Consider the following 19,235-nt stretch of genomic DNA (forward strand, 5'->3'; position numbering starts at 1 on the left):
AGTCACCAAGGCCATTGATGAGGGAAAGGCAGTCCATACAGCCTACCTTGACCTTGCAAAGGCTTTCGACACAATACCCCACTCGGGTATTGTAGAAAAACTTACCAGCTTAAATGTAAACCCATATGTCACAAGATGGGTTGCAAACTGGCTTAAGGACAGAACCCACAGGGTTAGAGTTGCTGGCGCTGTGTCAGACTCCAAGCCGGTCACAAGTGGTGTCCCACAGGGCTCGGTCCTTGGCCCCTATTGTTTGGCATCTACTTCTCAGAAGTACAGGCCAACATGGGAGGACTTTGGCTGACAAAGTTTGCAGACGACTGCAAACTGGGCGCCATAGTGGAAAGTGCATCGGACACAAATATCCTTCAGAAGGGACTCACGGAAACAGATAGCTGGTGCCAGAGCCATGGCCTGAAGTTAAACGCCAAAAAATGTATAGTCATACCCTTCGGGAAAAACAAGGTAACCCCAAGCTACCATATAGGTGGCAATCCACTAAGCACAGAAGAGGTTATCAGGGACCTGGGGACCCAGGTTGACAGTGGCCTTTCTTTTGACACTCACATTGCTAAAGTGGTTAGAAAGACCTTCTACATTGCCCACCTGATCATGAAGGGATTCACATCCAGATCTAGTGAGGTCATTGTTCCCCTGTACTCTTCACTTATCAGACCAATGATTGAGTACAATGCCCCATTCGGGATGTATCTCACCCGACATCTGCAGCAATTGGAGAGACCCCAAAAGTTCCTCACCAAAAGGATAAAGGGACTCCAAAATCTGTCATATGCTGCCAGATTGAAGAAACTCCAGCTCTATTCAGTCGCATACCGTCTGCTCAGAGGTGACATGTGCCTGACATACAAGGCCATGTCCAACCCAGAATTAATGGACATGCTCCACCTCAAAAATCCAAATCCACCAAAACCACTAGAGCAAGCGACTTAAACCTTAGCACGGATATAAATAGGACGTGCTGGAGGGATAGATTTATCACTCAGAGACTCCCTATGCTGTGGAATAAAATCCCGGTCCATGTGAGGCAGAGCACCTCGCTGACTCTGTTCAAGAGAAATCTAGACCTGTGGATGGGAGATCGTAGGTTTACCCCAGGAATCATCTCTGTGTCACTGCTGGACAGAGGCACAACAAACTAATGGGCACAGTATTTTTTCATATAAGGGGTGGCGTAAGCCACAATAATTTGGGCTAGGCTTATAAATGCCTTAGGGCAGATAGCCTAGTATAAACCTATGAACCTATGAACAAGAAAGAATAGTTACTTCCGTGGCTACAATTAGAGGTGTGCGCAACTGCAGTCAATTAGGTAAGTAAGCACATGCTGAAACATTTGCATGACTGGAGTAAAGCATAGTATTTTTTCACTTTTTTTAAAAATTTTTGGTTACACTCTGGAGGCCAGATGGCATTGCGTGGAGGGCCGTATTTTGCCCCCGGGTTGGATATTATGGACCACTGTATTAGATGACGTCTTCAAAGACGTATCTTTGTACCTTGACTCTCTATCCCTTTTTCTGAGAAAACCAGACAGGTTTTACATAGTGCTGAAAACTCATAAGCACCTCTATAAAAATCCAAAGGCTGATCCTTCTGTTGTCTGTAATGAATCTATTAAAGGTGTTCCGAAAGGACCAACAAGACCAACCCTGCCTAATGACAGAGTAAACAGATTACTAGGCAGATTTGGAAAGAAACCTTTTGTCTTGATCACCTTAGCAATTAGAGCTTTGAATTATCAATTCCATATGCTTAAGTACCTTGAATCTCTTCAAGACAAAATGCTAGCTAAGGAAGAAACTATTGCAGATAGAACTTTATCCAAGGAAACTCAGGAGATAGACAGAGAAGCTTTCCAAGTCTTTAGACACTCCTTGAAATGTAGCTATGATGCCTTAGATGCTTCTTGCAGAGGTGCTGCCACAGGTTCTGTTATTTGTAGATATGCATGGCTCAGTACCTAACTCCTGCCAGATAAGGTAAAGGCAAAAATATTAGATGTCCCTTTGGACAAGGAATTTCTTTTTGGTCACCAGCTAAATGAGTTTTTGAGAAACTGGATAAAAAAGGGAAGCAAATTAAAACTATTAAAGAATTTTACCCATCTCCAATGGCAAGGTACGCCAGGAACTACCCTTCAAAATGTTGGCATTTCTCACCTAGACAAGACAAGGTAAGGGGAGGACTCCCTGTGGTAAAAAAAAACAAAAGAAAACAAGACTGTCTAGGAGAGATGGAAACCAGAACAATCTCAAAATGTAGTGGTCTCCAAGGAACCCACCAAGCACTGAGAGAAACTGTGACTATGTTCCACCCTTCCCTCCCTTACCCCTTCTCACCCCACCTAGAACTCTACCAGGGAGACTCTCCTTCTTACTGAATTAGTGGAAATCCATTACCAGGGACCAATGAGTCCTCAACATCATGGAGAAGGTGTAGTATATTCAGTTCAGAAAAGTTCCACCCTTTTGGGCATTCCAAAAACCACCAAAAGAGCAAGAAAGTCTCTTACCACCCAACCTTATGGAGCTACTTCAACAAGTATCCATTCAGCCTGTCCCTCCAGGACAAGACCAGAAACATTTCTACACAAGGATGTTTCTAGTCTCAAGAAAAGAGGGAACCTAAAGATCCATCTTGGACCTTTCAAAACTAAAGAAGTTCCTCAACATCTCAAAATGCAAATGATTATGTTGCAGAAATTACTGCCTATGATCTTCCAAGATGTGTCCATGGTCACCATAGACCTATAGGATGGTTACCTCCATGTCCCCACAGCAGACAGTCAAAGAAAGAACCTATAATTTGTAGCAACAGGCTCCCACTTTCAGTTCTGTGCTTTGCCATTTGGAATATTTACTGTACCCAGTGTTTTCAAAAAATGCCTAGCTCCTCTGAAAATACAATGCAGAACTGTAGGAACCCATATTTGCCCATACTAAGACAATTGTCTAATTTAGGGAAGATCCACTTCAGAGACCCTGGACACCTTACAGATCACTGTAAACTGTTTTCAGAAGATAGGTCTCTCCCTAAATCTTCAAAAATCTCAGACTCTCCCTCAAACAAGGATCCTATTCCTGGGAGCCATCATAGACTTGGCTCAACAGAAAACATTTCTTCCCCAGGGCAAGATTGTGTTCTTGACAGGCTACCTAACTCGTCTGCTTCCAAAGCAGCTCATCCCCGCAAGAGAGTTCCTGAAGATACTGGGGTACATGGCATCATGCATCCTCATGATTCCATTTGCAAAGCTACACATGAGGATACTTCAGTGGTTCCTAAAAATGTCTAGGAACATCATTCTTAACCTCTGGAAACCCTACTGTCCCTCCTTTCATGCCTGAAAAAAGAACTTGTATGGTGAAAGAACACCATACTAAGGAAACCAGGAGCAAACGTCACTCTGCCAGAAGCAGGCAAAACTATCACTATGGTCAGCTCAGACATAGCTTGAGGAACCCAGTTAGATCCCCTGAAGGTACAGGGAATTTGGTCCCCACAACAAAGGAAGTTGCATATAAACCAAAAGGAGTTACTAGCAATTTATCTGGATGTAAAAGCTTTTCAACAAAACATAAGCCAAGGAACACTGCAAATCTGGACAGACAACATCACAGTTATGTGGTACATAGACAAGGGGGAACTTTGTCCATCCCCCTGTCCAACCCTGCCAGGAAAATGTGTATGTCTGGCTCAAGAGATAGGGTTAACCCTCACAGCCGTTTATATTCCAGACCAGAGCGATACCCTAGCAGATTCTCTAAGCAGGGATCTTCTAGACCCCAACAAATGGTTGTTGAAACTGATGGTTCCTGTATGCATTCCTGATTCCCAGGGTACTAACAAAATTCAGGGCAGACAGACCCAGAATGATTCTATTGGCCCCAGTCTGGCTGAGACAACACTGATTCTCTCTCCTCCTGACACTCATGGAGGGGAGATTCCACACATTCCCGCAGGAGATAGATCTCCTCAGACAAGTTATGAAGTCTGTCTTCCATGTCCACCTAGCCAATCTCAAGTTAACCACCTGGAGGACTGGGTCTTGACATGTAGGATGACATCTTACCCCATGGAGGTGCTCCCATTCAAATGGAAGCAAGAATGCCCAATACCAGGAAATCATACCTGCCAAAATGGAGAAGATTTTCCACCTGGTGTCACAGTGATGACACTGATCCTACTCGAGAAGACACCAATGCAGTCTTGCATACCTATCAGGCCTCTTTACACTAGGTCTTTCCTATTCCAACATTAAAGTACACATGTCTGCAATTTCAGCTTGCCTAAATAATCCTTCACCTATTTTCTCACACCCCTATATGAAACTTTTTCTAAAAGAGGTAATTCACTTGAGACCACCTAGAAGAAACCTCATTCTATTTTGGGATCTAAATTATGTCTTAGAAAAACTAACTTTGCCTTACTTTGAACCTGAAGCTACTGCCTGGTTAAACATGCTCACCTGAAAGACCAACTTCCTCATAGCTGTGACTTCAGCTAGGAGAGTTTATGAGCTACAAGCCCTCATGTGTATGGAATCTTTCACTGTCTTCCATGGAAATAGGATCACCCTCAGAACAAGAACTTAATTTAAACCAGGCTGCCCACCTACCAGTCTTCTACTCAAATCCACAAGAGAGGGCAGAGCAGGTCCTTCATATCCTGGATGTGCACAGGCAGATAAGTTACTATCTAGACAGGATAATAGAACACAGCTATTGCTTGTGTCTTTCACAGAGGGTAAACAGGGAAAATCTGTGTCTAAACACATTCTCTCTAAATGGACAGCTAACTGCATTAAGTTCTGTTACTCACACCATGGAAAGGAGTTACCTAGGCATATTAAAGCTCACTCCACCAGATGTGGGGTGACTACCACTACTTTCCTCAAAGGACTTCTCACCCAGGCCATGGAACTCAGTACATACCTTCACAAAACACTATAACCTAGGCAATGCCTCCAGGGCTAGAGCCAGTCCAGTTTTGCTTCTGCCATCCTGCAAAATCTTATTTCCTAAGGTCATACAGATGAACTACCACCTAATTTTCAGCTTTGGGAGTCCTCCTGAGAATCAGTACTGCAATACGTACTATGAAGAACATAGTATATTTGTGTCTCACTAAGCATAATTGTAGCTGTTCAAATAGATGAATATTGTTTTATATACACCCAGTCTCCAACCCCTCTATCTGCTGACCGTTCCCCCCATTGTTGGGTGAAAGTGGTAGAGGAGTTCTCTGTTGATAGTCATCTTTTCTCCATCATCCCCTCTTCAACTCCTAGGATTTTCCTCCTTTTCACTCAAATTTAGACAACTGAGGAGGTCATGCTGTTCTCAGGCTTCAGACTGTTTGTTCACGTCTTAGAAAGACCTGAAGATAGTGCCTATGGGCACCCTTCTTATATTCTGACATTCAGATGTTAGTCTGCTAGGTATGATACAAAGACTCTAGGAGATGGGCTGGTCACAGTCTTCTACATGGTGGAAAGACCCGAGAATCAGTATGGCAATATTGAGCTGCTCAGGACACAACTGTACCTTCCTACTGTAATCAAATCTGTGGATAGTAAGTCCAAGAAGCCAGGCAGAACATGCACACACAATGGTAGGCATTTTAACATTGATAGTCTATTTCTATGATAGCTACCATTCTTCATTTTCTTTGTACAGTTGCAAGCAAACATGAAACATTATTTGGTGTACTCTCTTCACAGACTATTCAACATTAGCCTCAAAACATACTTTGTGGGGGAAGAGTGGAGAACACAAGTCATTCCCTTGAAAAATGTGGGGCTGCAACACACATAGGTAATTACAGACCTATAAGCCTGGCCAACCTCATCTGTAAAGTTAAGGAAAGGATCATTATGGAGCTAGTATGGAGGGATGAAGGTGACTTTCAGGCTCTTGAAACAACCCAGTTTGGATTTGTCAGGAACAGATTCTGCCTATTTAACCTGGATGACTTCTTCAAAAAAGTAATTGACGCAATGGACAAGGGCAAATCAGTGCACACTGTCTATCTGGACCTTGCAAAGGCATTCAACACCATCACACATTCAGGCATCATAGATAAATTCTCCCAGCTAAATGTTAACCCCTATGAAACTCAATGGATAGTAAACTGGCTCAAATAGGATACAGGAAGTAAGGGTGGGAAGCTCTACTTCCTCCAAAAGACCTGTCACTAGTGGAGTTCCCCAGGGTTCAGACCTTGAGCCACTTCTCTTTGACATTTACTTCTTGGAGGTCAAAGCTAATTTTAAGAGATTTTGTCTGACCAAATTTGCACATGACCATGAACTTCATGCCATTATAAACTCCCCAGAGGACACCGTGATCATACAAGAGAGCTTGCCCCAGATAAATAGTCAATGACAAAATAATGGACTGAAGCTAAATACCAAGAAATGTATAACTGTATTCTTTGGCAAGCATGACTTCATTTGTAAATATCACACTGGTAACATCCCCTTGAAGAGTGATCCGATAGTTAGAGACCTGGGAATTTATGTTGATAATGAACTGTCCTTTGAACATCATGTATCCCCTACTGTATGGAAGTCCTTTTTCAACAAACAGTTTATTTCAAAAGGTATGGCATCCAAATCCAAACACATAATTGTTCCTCTCTACTTGACACTCACTAGTCTGATCATTGAGTTTAATGCCCCTTTCGGCACATACCTGTTCAAATGCTTGTCACAGCTGGAACAACTGCAACACTTCCTCACAAAATGGTCTAACTCATAAAAATGATGCAGGTTGCCTTAAACCCTTATTTCACTTCTCGTATCATACATGGTACTAAGAGATGACCGCTGCCTCACATATACAGACCCTGTTATTTTCAGACCTATTACACATTCAGAAGTCCAATGGTATCAGAAACACCTGCTCAAGGAACCTCAATCCTTGTTCCAAGTTGAACATAACATGGTGGAAGGACAGGTATGCATCACAGAGAATACCCCTTTTATGGAACGGGCTTCCCCCTCCACATGAAATAGATTACTTCTCTTACTCTGTTCAGAAGTAACTTAGATGAATGGATGAGTAGACATAAATTCACCCCTGGTTTAGCACCAATAGTCCTTATTAATAGGGGAAACATGTAAGTACGCAATATATATTTGCACAGCTTGTCCTTGGAGATTCATTCTTGTGCGGCCAGTTTCTGGAGCTTCATATTGAAAAATGTAAGGGTTAATAACTACCATAGGAATGCAGAGCTAGGCTTTTTAAAATTCTCACAGATCAATAGCCTAGTGCATACCTATGAATGTCCGTACAAACAGTATTGCCATGGGTTTGCATGCATATGCAGCATGGGTTTCCAGGTGTTGCATTTTGTATCAGCCCTACACAAGTCCAGCTATAAGCTACTGAGCTGCACCAGCAGTTTTATTTATGAACATATGGATTGAACTAGACTACTTTTTGTGCAAACTAAGAAATTTAGTATGATGAGGAATTGAACAATGATTCCTCAGCACATCAAGTGATACTCTGCAAAAGGCAGAGAGCTGAGGGTTATTTTAAGGCATTCACTATATGGGCAATTGCCACCTGTGTCCACTCCATGTAGAAGAAACATACTAGCCATTTAAGGACCTCTGTTAAATAGAGTTATTAAAGTTAATGGACAAAATGAAAATCAGTGATCTGTGCTACGCTTCCGCAGCTGTACAGTAATTGTTTTTCACGCTAAGCTATGTAGCTTGACTGTTAGCATCTCCATTCTGCATAGTGCAGAATTCCACTGTGCTACAGGGATTTTTCTTGATTCTCACCCAGTGTGTGTATCAGCTACCACTACTCATATCATGGGCAGCAGAGTGGCTCACTAGTGAGAGATTGCCTAATAGGTCATAGGTCCGAGGTTCAGTCTTAACCTCTGGTCAGTTTTTGTGTCGTCTGCATGTTCTCCTCTTAGTTCCATAGGTTTTCTCCAGAAATATATATATATATATATATATATATATATATATATATATATATATATATATATATATATATATATATATATATATATATATATATATATATATATATATATTATATACATTCACCATTGCCCTTGTGACCTGCATTGTGGCTGAAAAATGAATGACAAGTATTATCTTAATGCATATGTAAAATAATTGTCTATAATGTTGCTTTGTCTCATTGTCAAACCAGAAATTATGTCCAGTTAGCGTTTTAATCTATTCAGTAATTTTATTACTTATTTTACTTACAAATACTAAAAATAAATGGAATGAACCCATATAGAGCAAAACTGTTAATATCAAACAAGAAAATTCAACAAACAAAACAACATTAACATTTGGAATAATACAAAGGGCGAGGTTTGCCCACCAGCACAGTGTTAATGTAGGGGAGGAGAGGTCTATGCACCTCCACAACTTCAAAGGAACCTTTCTAGTGTTACTTAAGTGGATGAAAACTCCTTCTGTTTCACACAACTACAGAAAATTCAAGCAATGAAAATAGCACCAGCTACATGATAAAGAACTGGCTCACACAAAACAATCAGATATATGATGAGAATCTGCAATGACGTTTTAATGAACAGTTTAAAGACTATGAAAATAAGCTGCATAAATGTAAACGTTTACAATGGCAGAGACTTCACCTCGAGGCTTCACTGCGGTACAAGATAGTGCCTAGAGGTCTACGTGTTCTAACTATGCCTAGTTATGGGGAAGTTTTCCCTGAATTACTGAAAAAGTGGTAACAAATGAACTTACAATTGAGCTATGACTACATGAGGTTGATGATAGATTTTTTCTTGCTGCAGGAGAGAGAATTAATGAATGAGCTGAAGGGGTTGCATATGCGCTTGCAGAACACTTATCCAGCAGATATTTTACTTGATAGAATAGATGGTCTACATGACCAGATTGCTGGATATGATAAGTGCTTACAAAATGGTAAATTAAAAAAGTTGCAAAGGGACATGACCGATTTCCAAAGTGGGAGGGTTTTTGTCTGGCCGAGGCAAACCCCAACGAATGGAGACCAGGTGACTGAACAGCCTATCATGCATCGGCAAACGACGAGCAGGGAAGTGGAGGAGGAAATGAGCATAACCGATAATGCCGTGGACGGCACTGTCCTACCTGAGTTAATGTTAGAAATGACCAAAAATACCCAAACAACGAGTGCCGTTCATAAAGTACAAAGTAGTACATCCAACTGTACCAGTCAAGCTACTTCTTTTTTAGAGGTTATGGGTCAGCAGAAAGGAACTTTGTTAGTGCTGTTTCAACTACAAGAGGCACTACCAATAAAAGAGAGATCGAGGAGTCAAGGAAGGAGAGGGAAAACCCTGGAGAAATCCAACAGTCTAGCTGCACAACAGAGGGTAACACGTTGCAGAACTGCAAAGGTTTGGTCATAAATATGTCTAGCATACCATTGACTTCTACACAAACCTCTGTGTTAAGTAAAGGCTTATCTTTTATTCCATCACAAAAGACGGATATGGTTGATATCCTACAGGAGTTAAGAATGTTCGCTAGAACGTTGACTCTTAAGACTATGTTTAAAAATACTGATAATGTGATGCATACCTTCACTAAACCAAATACTTTTGTACCTAAAACACATCTGATAGTGGACACATTTGTTTCTGTTTGTGAGAATGAAATTAGAAAAATCTTTGATGAGGGTACTGTAGTTAAGTGGTATAATTTAAGTAAAACAGAGAATGAGGCACTATCATAATTGAGAACCTTAGAGTCTATTGAAATAAGGCCAACTGATAAAGGTGGAGGCATTGTGGTGTTGGACAATGATCAATATATGACACAAATGAGATTACTATTAGAGGAAGAGAATACATATCAGATAATAACCCGAATACAAGCTAAGGGAATAATAGATAGAATCTCTGTTATGTTATTTGATCTTTTAGTTAATGGGATGATTACAGAAGATCTGTTTAAGTACTTTACTATTGAAAATCCAGCATTTCCAGCTATATATGGATTACCTAAAGTACATAAGAACTTGAGGACTCCACCTATGAGACCTATAGTCTCTGGCAAGGGGTGGGCTACAGAGCCCCTGTCTATTTATGTAGAAAAATATCTGCATCCTGTGCTAGAGACATGTAGTAGTGTATTGAAAGATACTAGAATGTTTCTAGAGTTACTACATAGCAAGACTAAAGACTTAACTGAAACATTTTATTTTGTTACACTAGATATAGTCTCTCTATTTACAGTCATACCCAATGCCTGTGGTGTTGAAAACATCAGAAGCCTGCTGCATTCTAAATGTGTTTTTACCAATGAAAAGATCAGGTTGATATGCTCTCTACTTGAGATTATCCTAGAAAATAACCTGTTTAGTTTTGGAGACGTGATGTACCTTCACAAGATTGGCGTGGCAATGGGCACTCCGTGTGCCAACAGCTATGCCAATCTTGTGTTGGTTCAATGGGAATGTGAATCATTCCTGGAGAAAGAGGAATTTAGGAACAACTTAATTTGGTACACTTGTTTTGTTGATGACATGTTTTTTCTATGGAAAGGTATGCAAAATGAACTTAGTTCATTTATTGAATATCTGCATGGCACTACCTCTTTCTTGAAATTTACCAGTACATTTTCACAGGAAGAGACAGACTTCCTTGATGTTAAACTAAGGAAATCAGATATTCTAGGGATTCAGACAAGTATTCACAGGAAACCCATGAGGAAAAATGCTTTGCTACATAAAGACAGCATGCATCCGAAATTTGTAGGTAAAAATGTAGTGAAAGGGTAAATCCTTAGGCTGATGAGACTACATAATGATGAGTCACAGCTTAAGGCAGCATTAGATAAGCTTAAAGAAGAGTTTTTAGAGAGAGGGTATCCTAGTGTTATGTATGATAAACATGTAGTTGAAATGAAGAGAGAAAGAAACACCAGAGTTAGACCCTTTTTTTCTGAGGGAGCCAATAATACACCACAAGAGAATGGCAGTAATGATGGTAAATTTAGATTCCCCCTTACTTTTAGCAGTGACATTAGTATTTTTTCTGAAGTATTTCAAAGAAATTGGAACATCTTGAAAACAATTAGAGACCTGGATGGTTTTATAGAAGATGCGCCTAGTTTTGCTTTTAAAAATAAGAGGTCCCTTAAATGTCAACTGTGCTATGGCAACAAGCGTAATAAACTGAACAATTTATCTGAAAAAAATGCACTTATATGTGCAGGAACTGTTCAGCATGCAGGTATATTCATTCATGTACCATATATATATCCACCCTGATCTGCACTTTGAATTACAAGCTAGGCAGAATGCTGACTGCAGAACAAAAAATATAGTGTATTTTGCTTTCTGCATAATATGCAACGCTTACTATGTAAGAAAGACTAATCGTATGCTAAAGGAACGCATACAGGAGCACTACAGAGATATTTCCAATAAAAAGGAAACAAATGCTCTTTCTAAGCATGTAGAAACTAAGGGCAGACAGCATTCCTTTAAATTTATTGTTCTATAGATTCTGCAGGAAGGAATGAGGGGTGGGGACATAAAAAACAGGACTGAGCTTGTAGAGCAAAGATGGATACTCATATTGAATGCAAATACCTCTCCAGGGATTAATGAGGCAGTGTTCCTGAAACCCTTTTTAAAAGCTAGGATACTTAAGCATTAATGAGTTATTATCAGACAAATGTATTTTTTACTATACTTTTTACTATTTTTAAATGAAGTTCTTATATGAAGTTTTAGCATGCATAATTGAATAATTGATGTTCTTAACTAATGTTTTAATTTATTATTGAGTGTATAAAAGTAGGTGCATGAAAGGATTTTATTTGAGTCAGATGAAGCGGTCGAGAGGATCGTGAAAGCGCTTACTTTTTGTCTCTACAATTAAAGTAGAAAATTCAAGACTCACAATACCTCAGACCCCCCTTCAGAAATGGCACCTAGTGATGGGTTATGCCAGCCACTGGATATCCTTAGTACAGACAGCCATCCCACCCCTGTAGCCATGTAGCCAATTCCCATTCAGTCTAAATGTGCTCTTCTTTTACCCAATAATATTATTTCGAAATTGTTCTTCCTGGTGCAGTCCACATCATGTATTTGATCTTGTTTCACTTTACCTAGATGCAGATCATAGAGAGCTTGCTATACTGACAATCATGTGTCAAAACACAACAAAAACAGAAAAAGTTGCATTTGTTCTAGGAGGAGATCCCCTTCCTCACTCATTATGTGTAGGAAGGAGGCTGTGTCCACCACATGCCCAGAATTAATAATTTACAACTCTGAGACTGATGCTAGTTAGGGAAAGTTGACTTCTTGAGTGTGACTAAATCTATCATTAACAATTTTACTTTACGTGTGTGTGTGTGTGTGTTTATATATATATATATATATATATATATATATATATATATATATAAATTATGCACCTCTGAATAAGCATTCTGATTTGAAATTAGACAAGCAATTTTGCATTCCAGAATTTAGCTCTAGATCTAGAAAATGACTTTTATTAAACAACTACACTCAGCAGTAAAGGATACTGATAATGAATGCTATAACAGCAATAAAAGATATAGCCATTCGTGTGTGACTCAGTGCTCGGTTTACATGCATCTTATAGGATATAATGGATTGCAGAAATATATGGAGTACACCACAAAAAAACGCCATAAGAGCACCAATGTCATGGACCTTCGGGACTGCTGTTTCCTGAAAAAAAAAAAAAGCAGAAGGAATGAGATTTGTCATTATCTTACTGTGCTGCATAATTGAACCAGATGTAGGAAAACAGTTATTTGATCAAGAATGACTTAAAATGATTAAAAACTGTGTTTTTATACCATATAGAACACATTATGACATCTGCAGTACTCTTGAATCTCATAAGAATACAGCTGGTCACGTTTCAGTTTTGTTATTTAGGAGTTGCTTTTTAAAAAGACTACTGTGAAGTTACTGAAGCCTTACAATTTTTGGATAATTTATTTGGTTATGGAAACAATGTAGAACAATGGTTTATTTGCTAAACTGAGGACCTGTACTTTAATCGCATTAGTCCCCAATTGATTACTGTGTGACTCTTATGAAGATGGTTAACCCTGAAAAAGGGACTTCTGGTTTCAGTAGACGTAACTGAGTATCAGAATATAAACAAACAAATAATATCTAGAGAGAATTTATCTTGGTTTACTAAATAGTCTCCCTAACTCTGCTGCAACTAGCTGCACAATTTATTATATATTTTGCCAATGCAGTCTTGTTCTGCCTTATTAGTACACTGTGCTTACATTTTAATAACTGTTATAAGGACAAAACAGTAAAGTTATGTGAGACCATCAAAATAACAGCAGATCTCAATGTAATTTACAGCAGCTTGTATGTCCTTTGTTGGCCCAGTGTAGAATATCTCACTAAGCTTTGCTCGAACCGCAGTCTGTCTGGTATCATCAAACACTGACACATGTGAGTATAAAAAGTGTGATCCTTAAATTTTTTTGCTTCTTTTCCAGTTAAGATGTGACTTATAACAAATTCTGCATAACTAAAAATATTAGCTGGTAGGCCAGGCTCAATAAGTGGAGTTCCATAACAACGGCTGCAGACTAATGGGAAATGGAAGGAATGACATAAAGGCCTGCTGTAAAAGGCTACTTGATAATTTACTGATGTGACTACCTTATTTCAAGCAGGTGTGCAGCAGGACATTCTCAAACAATGGCACAGCTGCATCATGAATGCTTGGAAGTATCATGGTAATTATCCCTAGGGAGATGCTTACACAGTGGCAGCTTCAGAAGCTGCAATTAATTTGCTATTTTAACATTATAATTTCAAATGTCAATAGAAAGAGGTACACAAATTACATTATTTTGGGAAAAATGCAGGAATTCTTCCTCTCTTTCTTGACCCATATACATGTGGTTGCCATAGGATTAAATCAACTATGCACATAATCAGCTCTGCACTTCCTGATCAAAACTTTTTTTTTAAGTAGAGTATCCAGTAGGGTGGATATTTTTTTTGTATCAGAATCAGAGTTAGTGTGGTCAGTGACCCTTACTACATTCAGTTTCTTGGTTTTCCTCAAGGCCACCATTTTACAGACACATCCACAACATATCGCTTTGCTGATTAGGTCCTGTCTCTTCAGGAAGTAAAGCCTTGTGGCGGTTTGGTATTGAACTCCCCCATAACAGGGAAAAAGAAGCCAATTTTTATGGACCACAGTACCACATCTTGTTGTTTCAACTTGCAATTTGCACCTCTGTAATATCAAGATACAGTTCCTTACCCTTTTCCACTGAAATACAGGATTATTTAAGTGTGCATGTGTGTGTGTGTGTGTGTGTGTGTGTGTGTGTGTGTGTGTGTGTGTGTGTGTGTGCGCGTGTGTATGTGTGTGTGCGTGTGTGTGTATGTGTGGACATGCAGTGGACAGTTTGCAATTTGAAATGCCTGGGAACTTCCTGAAGTGTAGCAACAAGTGCAGACCTAAGTACATTTCCTGTCATGGATCACATACAGTGTCCTACTTGTAAATGTCTTTCTTGGTAACTTATGCATCTTCAGTACATATACCATTATACTACCTTCTGGGTATATATACAAGTCTCTTGACAAACCTGTGAATCAGGAGCAAAGCTACAGCTTTTTATTTAACTGAATGCTCAGCTAATGAACACATGCTAATCTTAACTATACATTATATCCAGTTGCATTCTAATGGTGGTACAAAAAAGGAAATGAAATTTTAAACAAAAAAATAACACAATAATGGTGTGATGTAATATATAGGTTAGAAAAATAAAATAGAAGTGGCTAAGGTTTAAAGGGAAATAACACATGACAGAAAATACCACCCCCAAGGCATACAAGACTAGAAAAAAGAGAACTTGGAGGAACTACACAGAAGAAATGAGAGGAGAGCTACTGAAAAAGAGACAAGGAAAGAGGAATTAGAATGAAAGTGGTTGTTTGATTAATAATGTGAAAACAGTGAGAAGAGCAATTTACCCAATAGAGGTCAGCTGATTGGAGGAGTTGCAAAAGGTTGAGTGTGGGGGCTGGAAGTCATGAGAGGAGACGCACTTCGATGTGAAATAAACTAAATGACTAAAGATGACAGAGAGCTCCAAGCATAAAAGGAAAAAGAAAAACAAGGCAGCTCTTTTGGGAGCACTTGAGAGAGAAAGACACTCAGAAGTTTGAGGAAACAAAATGCAAAGCTGAAACAGACAGAATGGTAAAACCACAGGAAAGAGAGTTCATTCTATACCTATGTGCATATTTTGTTCAATTAAAAGCCATCAGTCAAGCCAGACAATATAGTTAATGAAATGTAGAATGACAGAGGGCTTGATGCAGCTTCTGTATAAGAGGTGAAGAAATGTGCCAATTAAATGATGATTTTCACAACTCTGATGATGAAAAGTTATGATATAGCTTGACTCTTTTGCAGACATGACAGCATCTGGAAACAGATCATGTGTTTTTCCATAATAATAACATGTTTGCCTTACAAAATGTGTCTTACATAATAGCAATAAACACTAGTAGGTAACATCTTAATATTAAAACAAAATGGCATAGATAAGCGAACAACAGCGTGTATACTAAACTAATAAATATCAAAATAAAAACAGCAAACGTGTGCTGTAAAAGGCAGAAGGACTTTAATAAACCATAAACAAAGTAAACATGGTTAGCGCTTTCACAGCTACAATCTGCTTTATCAGACCATGTAAAAAATACCTCTCAACTGTACAGATTTTCGCAGATTGTCCAAATTTTTGCTTCATATTTTTGGACTGTTTCTCGTAAAATTGTGGTTTTCTGGCAAACTATTGGCAAAGAATTGAGGATTGAAGTCAGAAAATAATGACAGGCATTAGAATTTCATGCTAATGCAAAACCTGTTATTCTATCAATTTTTCTAAGTTTGTAGGAACAATATTTAAAAAGTGCCCCTATTTTTAGGCCTGTGTCCCCCCCATTATTGTTGGCTTTGTCCACATTTCTTGCTCTAAAAGTTGAGAAGTATGAATAAAACTCATACTAATTAAATACAAAAGATTAAATTCAAACCATCCAGTCAAAACACTGTAAAAAGATCATATGATCCATTCGTAATTAAATCAAATTAAGCATCATTTATACAAACCACTTTGTTTTAAGGCTGGTCTTAAGGAGACTTTACCATTTAAACCATATGTTTTGTCTGCTTGTAAATGTAAAATCCAATAAAGCTCCCTACTTTCCATTTTATTAGTTAAATCCCTAATCTACCATCTTCTCTCATTATTTCTATTACTTTAAACTTGAATGTATGAGTTTCTCCCGTCTCCATAACATGTTTAGCCAGTGAATTCTTCTCATAACATTGTCTAATATCTCTTACATGCTCCCTCGTGTGTTCCAAAAGTGAACGATCTGTCTTGCCAAAATAAAATTTCTTACATAGCTCACAATGTGCCAAACAGACAAGATGATGAGGAAATACAGCTAGCTTTCAAAAGCTTTTAAAATAATAACTTTTTTTTTTGGTCCCAGGATGTGTAAATATACTACTACTATCAATAAGATGACAAAAATTACACTTGCCACAGGGAAATGTACCTAACCGGCTAGAATCTACAGGATCCCCATAATTATTATAGCAGAGTAACCCCTTTATTGATTTTCTGTTTTTAAATCTAAAGGGGGCTATAGGGAGTTAGACCTAGAAGAAGGGATGTTAGGTTTGAATGATTTAAGAGCTGGCAGAGCTAAACCTCACTTTTCTGATAGAAAGAATATCCCTACTACACAATATGAGGGACAATCAGTGATGACGTGAACACCTATATCTTTGATTTATTCTAGCAATATTGGTTCTATATGTAATATTATTAAGAAAAATTGGCATATATTAACTTCAGAGAACACAGTTAATAGTGTAATAGAGACTACACCTAATTTTATGTCACCAAGACAGATCACTCATTTTTGGAACACATGAGGGAGCATGTAAGAGATATTAGACAGGGTTATGAGAAGAATTCACTAGCTAAACATGTTATGGAAATGGGAGAAACTCATATATTTAAGTTTAAAGTAAGACAAGTAATGAGACAAGATGGTAGATTAGGGGATTTAACTAATAAAATGGAAAGCAGAGAGCTTTATTGGATTTTCCATTTACAAGCAGACAAAACTTTTAGTTATGTACTTACCATAACTTCGGATGTATGGGATCCATCTCGCCTACATTCATAACAGATGGGTTCAGAGCCAATCCGTCGGCTCCAACTCGGCCACTATACACTAGAACGAAGTCTCTCATTGGCTGGGCTTCCCCTTATCCCAGAATGCACCACGCCTGCTTCCCCAGATCTTGTTTGGTCGCTTTCATACATTCATACAGGTACAGAAACACATACCAAAAACTGTAACCAACTAGAGCCCTTCCAGAGAAGAGCTCAGCAAGAGCAATATTTCCTCCAAATCCAAATGGTAGGGGGAAGGAGGGTGGGTATGTATGAATGTAGGCGAGATGGATCCCATACATCCGAAGTTATGGTAAGTACATAACTAAAAGATGTAATGGGATCCTATCTTGCCTACATTCATAACAGATGGGACAGCGTCCCTAGCACCTAAATCCCGGGTGGCTCATTGGAACACACTCCTGAGAACTGCGGAACCAAAGGAAGCTCTACCTCGGGAAGCCACATCAACCTTATAATGAGAAATGAAGGTGTGAGGAGAAGACCAAGTAGCAGCCGCACAAATATCATCTATTGAAATTTTGGAGTGAAAAGCTACAGAGGTGGCCATAGCCCTGGTAGAATGAGCCTTGAGTGGGAAAGGTAACTCTCTGCCTGACTGGGAATAAATGAAGGAGGTGCAATCCTTAATCCATTTGGCTATGGTGGTTTTGGCAACTGGTAGACCTAACCTATTCTCCGCAAAGGAGACAAACAGCTGGTTAGATTTTCATGTCTGGCTGGTCCTATCTAAGTAAAAATGCAGTTGCCTGTGAACATCCAACTGGTGGAAGGTATATTCTGCTCTATTAGAAAAATTTGGAAAGAAAACGGGGAGCTCCAATGATTGCTGAATGCACAAAGGGGATGCTACCTTAGGCAAAAAGGAGGGATTCAATCTGAGGGAAACTCTGTCTTTATGAAAAATCAAATAAGGAGGAGTAGAACAGAGGGCCTGAAGCTCTGAAACCCGCTTAGCAGAAGTTATTGCCACTAGAAAGGCGGTTTTCCATGACAGAAATTTTATATCACAAGTCGCTGACGGCTCAAAGGGACAGGCAGTTAAGGAGGCCAGAACCAAATTTAAGTCCCAAGGGGGCACAGGATGAGCCATAGGTGGCCTGAGGAGACAAGCTCCCTTAAGAAAGGACTTGCAAAGTCTGTTTGCCATTAAGGAAGGCTCTATGGAAACATGAAAGTTGGAGATAGCCGCTAGTTGAACCTTAATTGTGGAGACTGAAGAGCCTGAATGAAACAATGAAGCTAGAAATTCCAAGACCTGCGGAACTGGGGCCGTAAGAGGATCAATGCCTCGCTGCTGGGCCCAAAAGGCAAACCTTTTCCATTTGCTGGAATACAGCTTCACAGTGGATGGCTTGTGGGAAGAGGACAACATGTACATCACTTCTGGAGAAAGAGAGTTATCTCTGACTAAGGATGGAAGTGGAGTAACCAAGCAGCCAGTCGCAATGACCGGAGGGATGAATGAGAGTGTCCCGACTTATGAGACAACAGGTCCGGCACGGGGTCCAGAATCCAAGGGCCCTGTACCGCATACTTCTGAAGGAATGGGAACCAAACCTGACGGGGCCAATGTGGGGTGACCAAAATCATGTGGCTCCCTACATGAAGAGCCTTTTGAATCATCTTCGGGAGAAGGGAGATCGGGGGGAAGGCATAAAGCAAACCCAGGGGCCAATTGTGGGCTAGAGCATCCCTGGGGAACTGCCCCTGGGAGGGAGTCAGAGTGAAGAACTCTCTGCACTTCGCATTGTTGGGGCTGGCAAACAAGTCGCAACAAGGGAGACCCCATTTGGTGAAGATCTGCGCAGCCACTCTGTTGTTGAGGGACCACTCATGGGGCAACAGGAGAGTCCTGCTGAGCCTGTCTGCAATCACATTGGCTTTCCCCGGAATGTGTGTGGCTACTAAGAAACGTTGGGTAGCCACGGCCCAG

General features: G+C 39.7%; 1 protein-coding gene across 1 annotated transcript in view; it reads right to left on the reverse strand.

The window, feature by feature from the left end:
- Positions 1 to 19,235, reverse strand: part of DRAM1 (DNA damage regulated autophagy modulator 1) — a 494,152-nt gene that overhangs the window by 110,782 nt on the left and 364,135 nt on the right. Inside the window, exon 4 of the mRNA XM_044087749.1 lies at positions 12,575 to 12,743. Coding sequence (XP_043943684.1) covers positions 12,575 to 12,743 — 169 coding nt within the window. The remainder of the gene's footprint in view (positions 1 to 12,574; positions 12,744 to 19,235) is intronic.

The sequence above is a fragment of the Protopterus annectens genome, chromosome 11.part0 (genome assembly GCF_019279795.1).
Source record: "Protopterus annectens isolate FY-2018-M chromosome 11.part0, PAN1.0, whole genome shotgun sequence".
Taxonomy (NCBI): Eukaryota; Metazoa; Chordata; order Ceratodontiformes; family Protopteridae; genus Protopterus; species Protopterus annectens.